Source organism: Xenia sp. Carnegie-2017, unplaced genomic scaffold, assembly GCF_021976095.1.
Source record: "Xenia sp. Carnegie-2017 unplaced genomic scaffold, XeniaSp_v1 HiC_scaffold_3, whole genome shotgun sequence".
NCBI lineage: Eukaryota > Metazoa > Cnidaria > Anthozoa > Malacalcyonacea > Xeniidae > Xenia > Xenia sp. Carnegie-2017.
The window spans coordinates 6,579,714-6,597,238 of NW_025813493.1; the positions used below are offsets into that span (position 1 = coordinate 6,579,714).

The 17,525-nt window shown below is 33.1% G+C and overlaps 3 protein-coding genes and 5 long non-coding RNA genes across 9 annotated transcripts; 3 read left to right on the forward strand and 5 right to left on the reverse strand.

Annotated features, from left to right (window-relative positions):
* The first annotated feature begins 1,091 nt into the window (after positions 1-1,091).
* Positions 1,092-3,515, forward strand: LOC124454528. Its single transcript, XR_006951486.1, has 4 exons — positions 1,092-1,102; positions 2,481-2,655; positions 3,021-3,098; positions 3,403-3,515. It is a non-coding gene; the product is annotated as an uncharacterized LOC124454528 (long non-coding RNA).
* A 230-nt stretch (positions 3,516-3,745) lies between these two features.
* Positions 3,746-6,813, forward strand: LOC124454529. Its single transcript, XM_047005319.1, has 10 exons — positions 3,746-3,763; positions 3,950-4,060; positions 4,342-4,577; positions 4,778-4,956; positions 5,037-5,133; positions 5,402-5,746; positions 5,888-6,006; positions 6,190-6,281; positions 6,365-6,483; positions 6,557-6,813. The coding sequence occupies exons 2-7, from the start codon at positions 4,036-4,038 to the stop codon at positions 5,945-5,947; spliced, it is 942 nt and encodes a 313-aa protein (XP_046861275.1). The 5' UTR covers positions 3,746-3,763; positions 3,950-4,035; the 3' UTR covers positions 5,948-6,006; positions 6,190-6,281; positions 6,365-6,483; positions 6,557-6,813.
* A 67-nt stretch (positions 6,814-6,880) lies between these two features.
* On the forward strand, positions 6,881-8,213 carry LOC124454530. The gene is made up of 5 exons (XM_047005320.1): positions 6,881-6,909; positions 7,051-7,224; positions 7,319-7,495; positions 7,621-7,679; positions 7,833-8,213. The coding sequence occupies exons 2-5, from the start codon at positions 7,086-7,088 to the stop codon at positions 8,082-8,084; spliced, it is 627 nt and encodes a 208-aa protein (XP_046861276.1). The 5' UTR covers positions 6,881-6,909; positions 7,051-7,085; the 3' UTR covers positions 8,085-8,213.
* Positions 8,214-9,355: 1,142 nt separating this feature from the next.
* LOC124454532 lies at positions 9,356-9,922 on the reverse strand. Its single transcript, XR_006951489.1, has 3 exons — positions 9,896-9,922; positions 9,715-9,773; positions 9,356-9,561 (listed from the first exon to the last, which is right to left on the reverse strand). It is a non-coding gene; the product is annotated as an uncharacterized LOC124454532 (long non-coding RNA).
* A 13-nt stretch (positions 9,923-9,935) lies between these two features.
* On the reverse strand, positions 9,936-10,968 carry LOC124454531. 2 transcript variants are annotated; one of them, XR_006951488.1, is made up of 4 exons: positions 10,915-10,968; positions 10,484-10,840; positions 10,166-10,340; positions 9,936-10,071 (listed from the first exon to the last, which is right to left on the reverse strand). It is a non-coding gene; the product is annotated as an uncharacterized LOC124454531 (long non-coding RNA). The 2 variants fall into 2 exon arrangements; XR_006951487.1 differs by lacking the exons at positions 9,936-10,071; positions 10,166-10,340 and having other exon boundaries at positions 10,389-10,840.
* A 650-nt stretch (positions 10,969-11,618) lies between these two features.
* LOC124454135 lies at positions 11,619-12,659 on the reverse strand. The gene is made up of 3 exons (XM_047004943.1): positions 12,435-12,659; positions 12,258-12,354; positions 11,619-11,990 (listed from the first exon to the last, which is right to left on the reverse strand). Exons 1-3 carry the CDS (start codon positions 12,518-12,520, stop codon positions 11,619-11,621), a joined length of 555 nt encoding a protein of 184 aa, XP_046860899.1. The 5' UTR covers positions 12,521-12,659.
* A 163-nt stretch (positions 12,660-12,822) lies between these two features.
* LOC124454533 lies at positions 12,823-13,654 on the reverse strand. The gene is made up of 3 exons (XR_006951490.1): positions 13,631-13,654; positions 13,334-13,444; positions 12,823-13,048 (listed from the first exon to the last, which is right to left on the reverse strand). It is a non-coding gene; the product is annotated as an uncharacterized LOC124454533 (long non-coding RNA).
* A 224-nt stretch (positions 13,655-13,878) lies between these two features.
* LOC124454534 lies at positions 13,879-14,826 on the reverse strand. Its single transcript, XR_006951491.1, has 3 exons — positions 14,741-14,826; positions 14,298-14,375; positions 13,879-13,991 (listed from the first exon to the last, which is right to left on the reverse strand). It is a non-coding gene; the product is annotated as an uncharacterized LOC124454534 (long non-coding RNA).
* Between the last annotated feature and the right edge of the window lie 2,699 nt (positions 14,827-17,525).

The following is a 17,525-nucleotide window of genomic DNA, read 5'->3' on the forward strand; positions in this document are numbered from 1 at the left end:
GAAAATTTATTTTATACTATTAAAAATCTTCAAATGGATTATCTCCTTGAGATAGACGACCTGCAATCGAAAAGTGACAAAACAAAACCCTTAATCTTTTGAAAGATTTAGTTTGAATTTTTAACAATTAATATTATCAAGGGTGTTTTATTGTTGATAGAGCTACAGTGTGCACAAAAAAAAGCAAAAAATATTAAGATGATCATACAACTATCACACTGTGTTTCAGTTCTGTTTGGTTAATCTAACAGTAAAAACACCAAAAATGAATCTCAAATAGCTTGATTCGTTTGCAAATTAACAAGAAAAAGTTTAAAATTGCCTTACCCATGTTTTGAGTCAAATGCAATGCAAGAGAATTGTAAGCCTGGTTGAAGCCTCATAGCACTCGTATTTATTTTATTCAGATAAATTTGGTAGATAATATTCGTGGAGTTAACGTAAATGATACGACGACCAATCCAGTCAACTGCCATATCATGAACGCAAACATTTTCCGCAAAAATTTCGTTTCCAGTTAAGTCAAAATTTGCCCGTCCAATGTCCTTATCATTAATGTAGTAAAACATATTCTCAATTACATCAATCTCAATGTCATTATACCTTGATGCATGGTCAAAACTACTATTTATGGAGCCATTAATGGTGCTGACATGAATATCTCCAGTAATAGAATCAAAAGAAAATATTTGATCAAAGCTCAAAATAATAAAATATGGCTTTGGATAAACACCTACACAAATAATAAAAAATAAATAAATAACAACGATGCAAGTGGAATAGAAGAATGCAAACTTTTATAGACTTTAGGATCCTAATATTGGGTGAGAAGTAGAAATAGTGTTTTTAGATAGAGTTTTTCATTGTAGAAATATTACTACTAACTGAAATTAGATTGGCTGCATAACTTCTACCTATTATTATTGCACATTGCACCTTATTTTTAGTGCTATGAACAAGAAACTATGGAAATTAGTCAAATCTAAAGATTATACCTTTGTAAAAACACATCTCTGTTTGCATTTGCATCATTTCTTTGTTATACTGTTTTACTTCCTTGCACGCAGTTGTGTTATCGTCATTGCCATTTTTATCAACGCAGGTTTCCATCCATTCTTTTACGTTATATTTTATTGCCTCTAAGCTTTTCTTGCAGATTGATATGTCATCATTACTATTTATTATATGCACACTAATAGACAGGATTATAAGAGTCCCAAGAAACGCTTTTGTTGAGCTTGGTATCATCTTTGTTTTCTATTTGTTAGAAGGTAGACTATTATTAATTTCTTCAAAGCTTTCGTAGTAGAAACATGCACTTTATTTTATAAAAGGCTAATCATCTATACAATCATATAATCAGTTTGTTCTTAACCTTTTTTTGTATAAATCAAGTATTGATTTTTATAGTGATATAACATTTTAGCTTCCTTCTCCAAAAAGGATTTTCACGTTTGCTTTCAGAAAATTCATGATGATTAAATATTGTTGCAATAGATCAGACAAATTGTTCATTATAATGACACTTGTTCACAACAATTTATATAAGTAGAGTTCACCAGCGTAGAACTTGTTTTAAATAAATAGAAGGGAGGTTTCTAGGAAACGAAAGCATAGACAGAAATAATACATTTCAATGTCCACTGTAAGGAAATGACGCAAAGTATGAAATTCACCAAGAGCAGTTTAGAAAAAATTTAAAATAGGTTAATTTCGAATTTCTTCATGTTAATTTAGTTTACCAGATGAATAGGAATTAAGCCAACCAAACTGAGTGCAAAATAGTCTGTTGCTTAGTGTTTAACAGACTCACTGGCTTCTCTGTAACTACATGTCGTCTAGTTACAGAAAGGGAGGCCGTTAAGCAATGCATTATATTTTGTTTTGCAACATCTGTCAGTCGTAGAAAGAAGTTCGGCTCCCATAATTATATAAATTCTGAATTGAATGGAATTTATGAGCATTTTGACAGAACTGCTAAAGAGAAAAACGTCTAAAGAATAAATTGAAGAATGCAACTTTTCAGTACTAAAAAGTTTTTACTTCTTCAAATATTTTATTTCAGACAATTAAAAGGCGTTCTTAATCTGTCAAAAATATTCTGCAATATTGAACAATTGTAGCAGAACAAACAAGAGACGAGATATGTATCATTTGCTCTGCATGCATTTTTCCTCTTTAAAATGACTTAAAAATACCAACACAGTCTCAAGCTTAAATAGATGAATAGCATCAATTGACAAAACGGCTTAAATAGATAATAATCATCAATCCAAGGGAAACTCCGTAACTATCCAAATTCAATACGTTTTGCGCACCCGCGAAAAGTTAACATGGCGGAAAAACGACCAAAACGTAAGAATTCACCATATTATAGATATTGCTGTTCAAAGGAATGGAATCATTGTGTATTAAATTAGGCAAATTTTAACTACAATTAAGCTATTATTTATTCTACCTTGATATACAGCGTGTAAAAGAAGAAATCCGAGACTCTGGAGAAAGTTCTGAATGATGGTTTAGCCTTGTTGGCGAAAGAAAAAGGATCAAAATGTCGGGGGAAAAAGCCTTCTCATTTTCGCTTAGTGCAAGTTGGTTGTAAGAGGTTGACCCACACGCCTTACCGCTGCCGTCAAGGATCAATTAAGCAAAATGGTAATGTTAATATTTAGTATTTATATTAAAATTTACTATCTTCAGTAGTATGTTGAGATTGTTGTTCTTGTTTGCAATTTTATGCTAAATAATATGTAGTATGCATGTGTAACTACATCATGCTATGAAATTTTGTACTTGAAATATTGACTGTACAATTTTGCTGCTTTAAATCATATATGGCTCAAACAATTTTGTCCAGTGTCCTTAGCAGATTTGACTATTTAGTTTCTTATGGGTAAGCAGAAAGACAACTGAGTAAACTGTCATTACATTACCATGCATGGTTGTACCTAAAACTGTTACAGGTCAATGTTGTTTAAGTTAGGTACTGTATAAGAAATTGCATTGTAAATTTATATTAGATAACCAGCAGTATGATAGCTCTGTGGCTGATGACTTTCAAGTAAATGATGAGCACAAGCAAACAGACGTTGATATTGGTAAGCATCAATGTATATGTATAATATTAAGTTAAATGTAATAGATTTGTCTAATGATTGCTCATGCTTGAAATGCTTTTGGTAAAACTAATAATTGCATTTGAAATCAATAATTGCAATAATTTGTTGAAATGCATGTATGTAGCTCTATCCACTTTGATATTGAGCACCTTTATTTGAAATTGTCTTAGATCATATACCGTCTCATTTAATCAGAAATTGTCCACAACAAGCTCACTCAGCTAACAATTTTAATTTCTTTACTGGTTAAATTTTTATAATATAAGTCATTATTGTTTTGTAGAGCTAGAGAATCTTATATTTGAATGCAGAGGACTTTTGGCTTCAGAGAAAGAGGATGCCAAGAAATGGTCTGATCGCATGGAAGAGCTTCATTCTCTTTGGGAAAATAATAGATCTACCATATTGAAACCTTGATCCAATGTGAATCAGTTGATAAAGGCACACCATGCTTCAATTGTGGGGAATCTCCAGGCTTGATAAAGTGTCATCAGTGTGGTAGTAACTGGCCAGTCTGTGTTGAATGTGATAGGAAAATTCATGAAAGAAAGCCATTCCATGATAGACATGGGTGGATGGGTAATCATTTCAGACCACTTCAGCCATCACATTCATTGGATAAAATGGACAAATAATTGAAGTTGGTATGTCATGTAAATATGGTAAAAGTATGTTAAATGTCATATGCACTATGCTAACTGATGTCAAAATCAACCTACATATGTAGCTACTTATAGGTATATAATTTGGGGTGATATAATTCTATTATTTATACAAAAAGGTTTTATCTCCCAGTCTAATGATGAAAATTTATTATATTTGTTTCTTAGATTGCTATGTTTCTTTGCATCCTGTCCAAAAGTTTTGTCATGGCTGCTCTAGAAAATCAACCTTTCACTCCGTGCCCAGTAAGGACATGCTGACTATTTGTACAACACAAGGTAATGTACAAAGTATTTTATACTTGCAATGTTGAACATGCAAAATTTTGTGTTTGCTCCAATAAAATGTAATCTTATTGAACCGACAACTGTTGACATTAATCTTTAAACATTTTTCCTTCTTCATCAGTGTTGTGAAGGACTACTATATAATTTACTCATTAATTTACTGTAGTATTCTTCTTACATACTGTAATAGTTACATGTATACAGTAAACTGCCATCCTATGTACATAATGTCTTTTTAGTTATCATGTTTATTAATCTTTTTCTATTGTTAGGTCGCTTTGACATAAACAGTACATCATTCAAGTGTGTTTCTTGTTCAGCATTCTTGATGCCGACACTTGCAGATATTCTTGGTAATGGCTACTGGCCAGCAAATCCAAAGTCTTTAAATGTGTTATTTTCACAGGATTTACTTCTGCTGTGGAACACAATGCAAAAGAGAATGCCAGGTTGTTCTGAGTCCAGTTTTATTAGATCATTGGAAGACATAAGTGTTTCAAAAGGAAGGGTGCGTACATAAATACTTTGTGTGTATGCCACATTACTAAGTGTAAACTCTCAGCATTGTACATAGTTTTTTGTGTAAAGCAATTACCATTGTCACTAGTGTTATGGAAAACATCCAAATTCATGAAAAAATGTATATGTATGTGTGGCAAAAGTCTACAATTTTTTTCTATGTGATTTCTACTTTCTTTCAATTTTTAGTTTGGATCAATAAATCCACGAACGTTCACAAAAGCCTTTCGAGAATGGAAATATTTTAATTATGAGGTGGAAAAAGCCCAGGGAAAAGAGTGGATGTTTTGTCCTAGTTGCTCATCCAACCAACACTCCTGTCATGTAGATGGCAACATGAAGTTATACCGATATAAACATTCAGGAAGGTATTATGTCAAACTCTGTAATTTTTACACATTCTAAGGAGCCTTTCATAATGTAAACTCTTGTTTTCTCTCTTTTATAGAGAACAAAGTCAGTCTTACTATGGAGATCTTTTTATTTCTTCGAATGAACATGTTTCAGAGCATATTAGAAAGGTTTATTCCACTCCCCAAGTTCGGGTAATTTGGAGGTCATGCTTTGCACTGATGTTGAAATGTTTTGTACAGTTCAGTACAATACACCATTACATGAGTAAAGTTCTTTTCATTATAACTCAATACTTACCCTTTTGATAATGATATTTATTCATTATTATTGGTTTTGCATTTTGGCTATTGTATTCATTGTAATAAATAATAAAATCGACAGTTTAGCCTTTTCTGAATCAATATATAAATGTTCGTTTTTCCACGATCATGGTTCGAATTTGAATCTTTTGTGTTACAGAACTTTTCTGATGACGGGAAATGTGGTGAAAGTAATTGGCGAGCTGCTGGAAATAAAGGAAAACGAAAGAGTCGTCTAGACGAAACAGGACTGGAAATTGCAGGTTGCCGGCATGCAATTGCTCAGTGGGCTGTAAACATGTTTCGCGGAGAGATTTATGGCTACTCTAATTACATCCATGTTCACAAAATGATTCCAAACAATGTTAAATACATTTGGCAAGATATCATATGTAAATATTGGAAGTGGGCAGTGAAGGCATCAAAGTCGGATGAGTCAAATGCTCACGAAATAAAACCTGCTTTATCTGTGATGCATGCCAAAGCACATAATTGGACATGCCAGGTACACTGGTATCATGTGTTTTTTTATAATGAATGCTGGCTGTGTACTTATACGTATATCGATGTTCACTCTCAGTATTGTCTACTCAGACATTAATGAATTTCTTATAAACAAGAATTTCCAAACTCGTCTTATTTTAAGGTATTGTGGGGAGGACGGTGGCAAAAAAGGTTCTGCATATTCCACAGGAGAGGAAGTTGAGCAGATTAATAGTTACCTTTCGAGACTGGCCAACACTACAAAGTACATGTTACCCGAGTGTAAGTGTTACTTAAAATAAGTTTATAAAATATGTTTAATTATATTGTAGACTTTATTTGTTGGATAGAACGATTATCCATATAACGTAGCTATCGTCCACGTTGGTCTCAAGTTACTGGAACATTTTTTATGGTTTTCAATTGATGTGTCATGCTATGTATGTGCTTTTTTGACAATTTTAGCAAGAGAAGAACTCATAACTGAACATGCTCTTGCGTGGAATAAACGGAAAATATGTGATCTGTCCAGCTCCCTCTGCAAGAGATATGCAAAGGTTGCTTCTCAAAAACTATTTTGTACATGCGGCCAAATAACGCTACTAACAGCCGTCATCCTGATAAGTTATTTTCTTTTTAGTATATAGAAGCTCAAGAAAATACAAGGAAAGAACTTGATGAAATGGTTTCTGGCGTAAATCTCTCCGAACCACGTTGATTTCTTGCAGTGGAAGAGTGAAGTTCAACGTATTGCAAAAGGTAACCGGGTTTTACTTGCTGGCATAATTTAATACGACTGTGCAGTATATCATATTTTTTTCTGTTTCTGTAGAAATGGAAAGCTCCTTCTTCACGTATTTAGCCGAAGAAGAGGAATTGTACGTTTTGACCTCCTCTTTAACCGATACCTCTTTATTGACATCAAATGTAAACATCTCGTGTGTTGAGACTGAAGACTATCTTTCTGCCCTGTCAAAAAAGATAATTCAAAGATACTCCACCGTTGAGGATAAACGTAAAGAGTTAAATCACTGACTGCCAAGCTTTGTCGTGATATAACCGCCGATGTACTGCTTGATAGAGGAAAAAGTTATTTTGGAAAGTGCCTTGAAGTGTCTTAAGAATGAACTAGAAATGTTGTCTTTGCCATAGTACAAAGGAAAGCAAGCGTTGTAAAATTGGGAAGTATGTTTTACATATACACGTATATTACTACATAAGAGGAGTGCATTTGTTAGCAAGAATCCATACTGAAGTCATTGCAAATTTAAGGCAAAAATAGATTGTTTCTTATTTAGTATACTTACCTGTTTCTTTTGCCTGTAGACTCAGCAAAAGCAAGAACAAAGATAAGACAGAAGATGTCTAGTGATCAGAAAAACATTGACAAAAAAATGCGCATATTCAACGTATTACAGTTTGTTGTGCATGGTCAAGAAGAAACAGTAAGACTCGACGAGTGTTCTCTGGTTGATGGCATGTTTCCCTGGACTCTCAATGGTGTGTACCTAAAACATATTCTGTAAATTCCAACATGCCTTAAGTAAGAACTTAAAGTTACTTAAACGTAATGTTATAAAACATCTTTATATAGAAATTTCTGTTCGACTGAAATGTAAAATTGTTGACAAGTTCGAACATTTAGAAAGACTGGAGGAGGAGTTAATTCTTATTAAGCAAGAGATGAGTAATTATTTGCGATATTACAAAGATATCGTTATTCCAAAGTTGAAAGCGGAAGTAAAAGACATGGAACAAAGTCTAAACTCAGGTATGTATAATGAAAGTCACGTATGTACTGTAAAAGAGTCCATGTGCTCATTTTAAACAAATCATTGTAAGACATAAGCTTTTTAGATTTTTTTGAGCTTCTCAAATTTTCAACACGTTTTGTAGAAAGAGTTTCAGTGAAAGACACTAGGGAATGTTTGTCAAATGAAAGAGTTGAATCTGAGGTATATACATATAATCTTCCGTTAAGCACCACGAATATGTATGGAGAAAATAAACAATAAGTCGTGCGCAACAAACATAATGAAGGAACCTTAGCGTACATAAAATGTTTTTGTGGAAGAAACCAAATGCCATGTAATCTATTATTTTTTTAGAAATCCTTGTATGCTTCTTCGTCTCATAAATCAAGACGTGTTATTTTGGGTGAGATAGCTTTGCGATACAAGGGTATAAACTTTGCAAAGCAACAGCTAGACCTTGGATCCAAGCACTTCTCCTGTATTAACAGTCGCGATGTTTTGGATACTTTAGTTAGCAATGAGAGTGATATTGAAAGCTACAGCGACAATGAAGACGATGATCTTTTTGATGACAATGGTTCTGATGATAAGATCGATGATTGCTAATGTTGCTAGTGATAAATGACTTGTTATTAAACTTGTATTTGTACTGTATGATAACAGAATCCAGCTACAATGAGTGGGTGCAACCATGAAACCCCTGCCTTAGAGCAGCTAATACGGGTCATAATTATCATTCCCGGGGGACTGGAAGCATTGTTATCCATTACTGATATGATCTGTTGCAAAAAAAACGCCATAAATTATCATTTGTAATATTAAAAGTGAAACGTGCATTTTGAAAAGTCCTTAAATATTCTTATTATGATTTTTTCTTTTATCTCAACATTGCGCGAGGTTACACGTTTGTTTTGGTCTAGTGTTATCTTTTATTGTTGATTTTTTTTTTGAAACGTTCTATTCTTGTTACACATAAATCAGTTGTAAAAACCATGGTGTAAAATTAAAGTGCAATTTTTCCTCGTTGTATTGAGCTGTTAGTGCTTTACGGTTGGGTTTGTGGGGAGTGGGTAAAGATATAGAACATTAAAGCTGAAAAGTTGGGTAGTAGATTTTCAAATACAATACACCTTACACAGTAAGTCTAATTATACGCACTATACAATACATCATACACACATACCTATACACACTATAGACATTATAATACATTATACAATAATTATACACACTTATACACACTATACGCACTATAAAGGTATAATGTATATGCCTATACAAATATAGCGTATAGTGTGTATACTGTGTAAGGTGTATTGTATTTGAAAATCTACTACCCAACTTTTCAGCTTTAATGTTCTATATCTTTACCCACTCCCACAAACCCAACCGTAAAGCACTAACAGCTCAATACAACGAGGAAAAAATTGCACTTTAATTTTACACCATGGTTTTACAACTGATTTATGTAACAAGAATAGAACGTTTCAAAAAATCAACAATAAAAGATAACACTAGACCAAAACAAACGTGTAACCTCGCGCAATGTTGAGATAAAAGAAAAATCATAATAAGAATATTTAAGGACTTTTCAAAATGCACGTTTCACTTTTAATATTACAAATGATAATTTATGGCGTTTTCCCGTTTTTGCAACAGATCATATCAGTAATGGATAACAATGCTTCCAGTCCCCGGAATGATAATTATGACCCGTATTAGCTGCTCTAAGGCAGGGGTTTCATGGTTGCACCCACTCATTGTAGCTGGATTCTGTTATCATACAGTACAAATACAAGTTTAATAACAAGTCATTTATCACTAGCAACATTAGCAATCATCGATCTTATCATCAGAACCATTGTCATCAAAAAAGATCATCGTCTTCATTGTCGCTGTAGCTTTCAATATCACTCTCATTGCTAACTAAAGTATCCAAAACATCGCGACTGTTAATACAGGAGAAGTGCTTGGATCCAAGGTCTAGCTGTTGCTTTGCAAAGTTTATACCCTTGTATCGCAAAGCTATCTCACCCAAAATAACACGTCTTGATTTATGAGACGAAGAAGCATACAAGGATTTCTAAAAAAATAATAGATTACATGGCATTTGGTTTCTTCCACAAAAACATTTTATGTACGCTAAGGTTCCTTCATTATGTTTGTTGCGCACGACTTATTGTTTATTTTCTCCATACATATTCGTGGTGCTTAACGGAAGATTATATGTATATACCTCAGATTCAACTCTTTCATTTGACAAACATTCCCTAGTGTCTTTCACTGAAACTCTTTCTACAAAACGTGTTGAAAATTTGAGAAGCTCAAAAATCTAAAAGCTTATGTCTTACAATGATTTGTTTAAAATGAGCACATGGACTCTTTTACAGTACATACGTGACTTTCATTATACATACCTGAGTTTAGACTTTGTTCCATGTCTTTACTTCCGCTTTCAACTTTGGAATAACGATATCTTTGTAATATCGCAAATAATTACTCATCTCTTGCTTAATAAGAATTAACTCCTCCTCCAGTCTTTCTAAATGTTCGAACTTGTCAACAATTTTACATTTCAGTCGAACAGAAATTTCTATATAAAGATGTTTTATAACATTACGTTTAAGTAACTTTAAGTTCTTACTTAAGGCATGTTGGAATTTACAGAATATGTTTTAGGTACACACCATTGAGAGTCCAGGGAAACATGCCATCAACCAGAGAACACTCGTCGAGTCTTACTGTTTCTTCTTGACCATGCACAACAAACTGTAATACGTTGAATATGCGCATTTTTTTTGTCAATGTTTTTCTGATCACTAGACATCTTCTGTCTTATCTTTGTTCTTGCTTTTGCTGAGTCTACAGGCAAAAAGAAACAGGTAAGTATACTAAATAAGAAACAATCTATTTTTGCCTTAAATTTGCAATGACTTCAGTATGGATTCTTGCTAACAAATGCACTCCTCTTATGTAGTAATATACGTGTATATGTAAAAACATACTTCCCAATTTTACAACGCTTGCTTTCCTTTGTACTATGGCAAAAGACAACATTTCTAGTTCATTCTTAAGACACTTCAAGGCACTTTCCAAAAATAACTTTTTTCCTCTATCAAGCAGTACATCGGCGGTTATATCACGACAAAGCTTGGCAGTCAGTGATTTAACTCTTTTACGTTTATCCTCAACGGTGGAGTATCTTTGAATTATCTTTTTTGACAGGGCAGAAAGATAGTCTTCAGTCTCAACACACGAGATGTTTACATTTGATGTCAATAAAGAGGTATCGGTTAAAGAGGAGGTCAAAACGTACAATTCCTCTTCTTCGGCTAAATACGTGAAGAAGGAGCTTTCCATTTCTACAGAAACAGAAAAAAAATATGATATACTGCACAGTCGTATTAAATTATGCCAGCAAGTAAAACCCGGTTACCTTTTGCAATACGTTGAACTTCACTCTTCCACTGCAAGAAATCAACGTGGTTCGAGAGAGATTTACGCCAGAAACCATTTCATCAAGTTCTTTCCTTGTATTTTCTTGAGCTTCTATATACTAAAAAGAAAATAACTTATCAGGATGACGGCTGTTAGTAGCGTTATTTGGCCGCATGTACAAAATAGTTTTGAGAAGCAACCTTTGCATATCTCTTGCAGAGGAGCTGGACAGATCACATATTTTCCGTTTATTCCACGCAAGAGCATGTTCAGTTATGAGTTCTTCTCTTGCTAAAATTGTCAAAAAAGCACATACATAGCATGACACATCAATTGAAAACCATAAAAAATGTTCCAGTAACTTGAGACCAACGTGGACGATAGCTACGTTATATGGATAATCGTTCTATCCAACAAATAAAGTCTACAATATAATTAAACATATTTTATAAACTTATTTTAAGTAACACTTACACTCGGGTAACATGTACTTTGTAGTGTTGGCCAGTCTCGAAAGGTAACTATTAATCTGCTCAACTTCCTCTCCTGTGGAATATGCAGAACCTTTTGCCACCGTCCTCCCACAATACCTTAAAATAAGACGAGTTTGGAAATTCTTGTTTATAAGAAATTCATTAATGTCTGAGTAGACAATACTGAGAGTGAACATCGATATACGTATAAGTACACAGCCAGCATTCATTATAAAAACACATGATACCAGTGTACCTGGCATGTCCAATTATGTGCTTTGGCATGCATCACAGATAAAGCAGGTTTTATTTCGTGAGCATTTGACTCATCCGACTTTGATGCCTTCACTGCCCACTTCCAATATTTACATATGATATCTTGCCAAATGTATTTAACATTGTTTGGAATCATTTTGTGAACATGGATGTAATTAGAGTAGCCATAAATCTCTCCGCGAAACATGTTTACAGCCCACTGAGCAATTGCATGCCGGCAACCTGCAATTTCCAGTCCTGTTTCGTCTAGACGACTCTTTCGTTTTCCTTTATTTCCAGCAGCTCGCCAATTACTTTCACCACATTTCCCGTCATCAGAAAAGTTCTGTAACACAAAAGATTCAAATTCGAACCATGATCGTGGAAAACGAACATTTATATATTGATTCAGAAAAGGCTAAACTGTCGATTTTATTATTTATTACAATGAATACAATAGCCAAAATGCAAAACCAATAATAATGAATAAATATCATTATCAAAAGGGTAAGTATTGAGTTATAATGAAAAGAACTTTACTCATGTAATGGTGTATTGTACTGAACTGTACAAAACATTTCAACATCAGTGCAAAGCATGACCTCCAAATTACCCGAACTTGGGGAGTGGAATAAACCTTTCTAATATGCGCTGAAACATGTTCATTCGAAGAAATAAAAAGATCTCCATAGTAAGACTGACTTTGTTCTCTATAAAAGAGAGAAAACAAGAGTTTACATTATGAAAGGCTCCTTAGAATGTGTAAAAATTGCAGAGTTTGACATAATACCTTCCTGAATGTTTATATCGGTATAACTTCATGTTGTCATCTACATGACAGGAGTGTTGGTTGGATGAGCAACTAGGACAAAACATCCACTCTTTTCCCTGGGCTTTTTCCACCTCATAATTAAAATATTGCCATTCTCGAAAGGCTTTTGTGAACGTTCGTGGATTTATTGATCCAAACTAAAAATTGAAAGAAAGTAGAAATCACATAGAAAAAAATTGTAGACTTTTGCCACACATACATATACATTTTTCATGAATTTGGATGTTTTCCATAACACTAGTGACAATGGTAATTGCTTTACACAAAAAACTATGTACAATGCTGAGAGTTTACACTTAGTAATGTGGCATACACACAAAGTATTTATGTACGCACCATTCCTTTTGAAACACTTATGTCTTCCAATGATCTAATAAAACTGGACTCAGAACAACCTGGCATTCTCTTTTGCATTGTGTTCCACAGCAGAAGTAAATCCTGTGAAAATAACACATTTAAAGACTTTGGATTTGCTGGCCAGTAGCCATTACCAAGAATATCTGCAAGTGTCGGCATCAAGAATGCTGAACAAGAAACACACTTGAATGAAGTACTGTTTATGTCAAAGCGACCTAACAATAGAAAAAGATTAATAAACATGATAACTAAAAAGACATTATGTACATAGGATGGCAGTTTACTGTATACATGTAACTATTACAGTATGTAAGAAGAATACTACAGTAAATTAATGAGTAAATTATATAGTAGTCCTTCACAACACTGATGAAGAAGGAAATCAAAATGTTTAAAGATTAATGTCAACAGTTGTCGGTTCAATAAGATTACATTTTATTGGAGCAAACACAAAATTTTGCATGTTCAACATTGCAAGTATAAAATACTTTGTACATTACCTTGTGTTGTACAAATAGTCAGCATGTCCTTACTGGGCACGGAGTGAAAGGTTGATTTTCTAGAGCAGCCATGACAAAACTTTTGGACAGGATGCAAAGAAACATAGCAATCTAAGAAACAAATATAATAAATTTTCATCATTAGACTGGGAGATAAAACCTTTTTGTATAAATAATAGAATTATATCACCCCAAATTATATACCTATAAGTAGCTACATATGTAGGTTGATTTTGACATCAGTTAGCATAGTGCATATGACATTTAACATACTTTTACCATATTTACATGACATACCAACTTCAATTATTTGTCCATTTTATCCAATGAATGTGATGGCTGAAGTGGTCTGAAATGATTACCCATCCACCCATGTCTATCATGGAATGGCTTTCTTTCATGAATTTTCCTATCACATTCAACACAGACTGGCCAGTTACTACCACACTGATGACACTTTATCAAGCCTGGAGATTCCCCACAATTGAAGCATGGTGTGCCTTTATCAACTGATTCACATTGGATCAAGGTTTCAATATGGTAGATCTATTATTTTCCCAAAGAGAATGAAGCTCTTCCATGCGATCAGACCATTTCTTGGCATCCTCTTTCTCTGAAGCCAAAAGTCCTCTGCATTCAAATATAAGATTCTCTAGCTCTACAAAACAATAATGACTTATATTATAAAAAATTTCACCAGTAAAGAAATTAAAAATTGTTAGCTGAGTGAGCTTGTTGTGGACAATTTCTGATTAAATGAGACGGTATATGATCTAAGACAATTTCAAATAAAGGTGCTCAATATCAAAGTGGATAGAGCTACATACATGCATTTCAACAAATTATTGCAATTATTGATTTCAAATGCAATTATTAGTTTTACCAAAAGCATTTCAAGCATGAGCAATCATTAGACAAATCTATTACATTAAACTTAATATTATACATATACATTGATGCTTACCAATATCAACGTCTGTTTGCTTGTGTTCATCATTTACTTGAAAGTCATCAGCCACAGAGCTATCATACTGCTGGTTATCTAATATAAATTTACAATGCAATTTCTTATACAGTACCTAACTTAAACAACATTGACCTGTAACAGTTTTAGGTACAACCATGCATGGTAATGTAATGACAGTTTACTCAGTTGTCTTTCTGCTTACCCATAAGAAACTAAATAGTGAAATCTGCTAAGGACACTGGACAAAATTGTTTGAGCCATATATGATTTAAAGCAGCAAAATTGTACAGTCAATATTTCAAGTACAAAATTTCATAGCATGATGTAGTTACACATGCATACTACATATTATTTAGCATAAAATTGCAAACAAGAACAACAATCTCAACATACTACTGAAGATAGTAAATTTTAATATAAATACTAAATATTAACATTACCATTTTGCTTAATTGATCCTTGACGGCAGCGGTAAGGCGTGTGGGTCAACCTCTTACAACCAACTTGCACTAAGCGAAAATGAGAAGGCTTTTTCCCCGACATTTTGATCCTTTTCTTTCGCCAACAAGGCTAAACCATCATTCAGAACTTTCTCCAGAGTCTCGGATTTCTTCTTTTACACGCTGTATATCAAGGTAGAATAAATAATAGCTTAATTGTAGTTAAAATTTGCCTAATTTAATACACAATGATTCCATTCCTTTTGAACAGCAATATCTATAATATGGTGAATTCTTACGTTTTGGTCGTTTTTCCGCCATGTTAACTTTTCGCGGGTGCGCAAAACGTATTGAATTTGGATAGTTACGGAGTTTCCCTTGGATTGATGATTATTATCTATTTAAGCCGTTTTGTCAATTGATGCTATTCATCTATTTAAGCTTGAGACTGTGTTGAAAAATACTTAATGATGGTTGCTCTAAATATTTTTGATTTAGCTACTATTTCCTCTGGCGTATCAATGAAAATAAGATATAAAACATTTGCAGACATTCATAAAAATCAATTAGTAGAACTTTATCGTTGGTTGTGATCAATCAATTTGTTTTTGTTTTCATCATAAGGATAAATATAAAATAATAAAAAGATTTGCGAAACGGTAAAATTTTTTTTAAAGAATTTTAGATTAGTCAAATTACTATATGGCAGCTATGTATATATGATGCATGACTGCGCTACTCTAAACTACCAAAAATGTTTAAAAAACATACAAAAATGTTTCATAATGCTTTAAGTACTTTATAACATAAAGATTGTGTTAGATTATCTGTTGGACTACGTATAAGCATGACTTTGATAAATGAAATGTATGTTCCTGATAAGGAAGTTTAATCAATAAAAGCTATTGTTCTTAAATTATGTGATAGGCTCTGAATTTTAGGTTTTCTTTATGTTTTCTTTACTTACCATTGAAGAAGCAATTTGGCTATCAATGAAATTTCTCTTTTGAAATTAGATGAGCTGTTTTTTATTTTTCTCAAACAGCAGCTTAGATAAAATATAACTGAATCAGAAATTGTCTTGTCCTAAAGAGCTAGTTATAATGGCTTTTTGATTTTTGACATCAACACAAGACAAGTACTTTTCAGGAGACGGGGACACAAATTTTCATGATGTTTTCATTAACTTTGGGATGAAGAGCCATAATTGCAGAAATTTAGTGTCAGAAAAAATATGCAACAAAAATATCGTCTCAACAATTCCAAGAAATACCATTTACATTGAAAATAACAGAACGAATTACTTTAATTCCTTATAAAAACACCACGGGAAAAAAAATATGTTTTTGTTGACGTTATTCAAATTGGTCAACTATTTCAAGTGTCTCTATAAACTAAAAGGAAAATTTGCACTGCAGATGTTAATTTCTGATCAAAGATAAGATACTATAAGCTAAAAAAGGAATATTGTCTATATGCAACTTTTGTTCAAATTTTAGAGTTTATTATAATACGTTTTACCCCTTTTCTTTTTAACCTTACATGAAACTTTCTAAATACATCATATTTAAACAAGGCAAGTTTCTTTGGTAGTTGTCTTTATACATGAACTATATACGTAGACGGGGACACAAATTTTGATGATTTTTTTTTACTTAACTTAACATGAAACTTTCTAAAGTACATCAAATTCAAACCAAGCTAATTTCTTAGGTAATTATCTTTATGCATCCCATTTCACATGATTTTAGTTTCTCATGTGTTAACATATTTAGTTCATTTCAACATATTCATTCACTTTCCTCTCTCAAAAATGCAGAAAATAAGGACAAAAAAGACACATTAATGTTGTGACCCCCTCCGTAAACATTTTCAGAGCAAAATTTACCACCTAAATTTTCATAAGTTACAATCATCATACAGTAAAGTGTTTTTTCGTTTTCACTGAATGCATAAAAGCAAAGTACCTGCACATAATTTTTCATTTTTCAGTCATAAATTGTGGCGTACTACGTATGTTTGTGTCTTATTAACATAATGTCAAGTTTAAGTTGTTTAGGCACACCCATTGTGCAATATGTATAGTTACACATCATTAGATTATAGTTTTGAGCAATTTTTCTAGAATAATGATGATATTTCTACAATTCGTATTAATAATATTAAATTTCCATTGAATGCAAAAACGTTCTCTTAAATTAATTCAAGCAGTTTCTACAAAAAAAACGCTTTCTGCAAAAAAATGTCTCTTTTGTTACGTTGTTTTTTATTCAGATTGTAGAAAGGAAAACAATGAATTGTGGGACAAGGAAAATTTATTACTGATTGCAAAAAATAAACATCTCACAAAAAGTTTCCTTTTAATGTTTAAATTATTCAACACCTTAATTCCAATGACGTAATTTTATTAGGAGTGCAATCTGATTCACGCTATACTCATTAAACGCGGATGAAATATTGCATGTTGCGCTAGCGACGAATTAGTAAAAATAGGCGCGCAGTGCGTACATGTTGGTAGCCTCTAAAAGATCAGAAGCGATAAGCCCAGCGAAAATCATGGTTCAGCAACTAAGCTTAGTGCGAAATTGGTAAAATAATGGCGATGAATGGAACGGCCGTTGTTTTTGCTACTGTTGACAATCCTAACCTACGCAGGTCTAATATTGTATGATAGTGTGTCCCACTATCGTACAACATCGGCAATAAAGACAGGCAGCCAGTCGCAAACACTCAAGACCAGTCCCTCCAATCAATGCTTCGTTGCAGTCTACGACAATGATGTTAA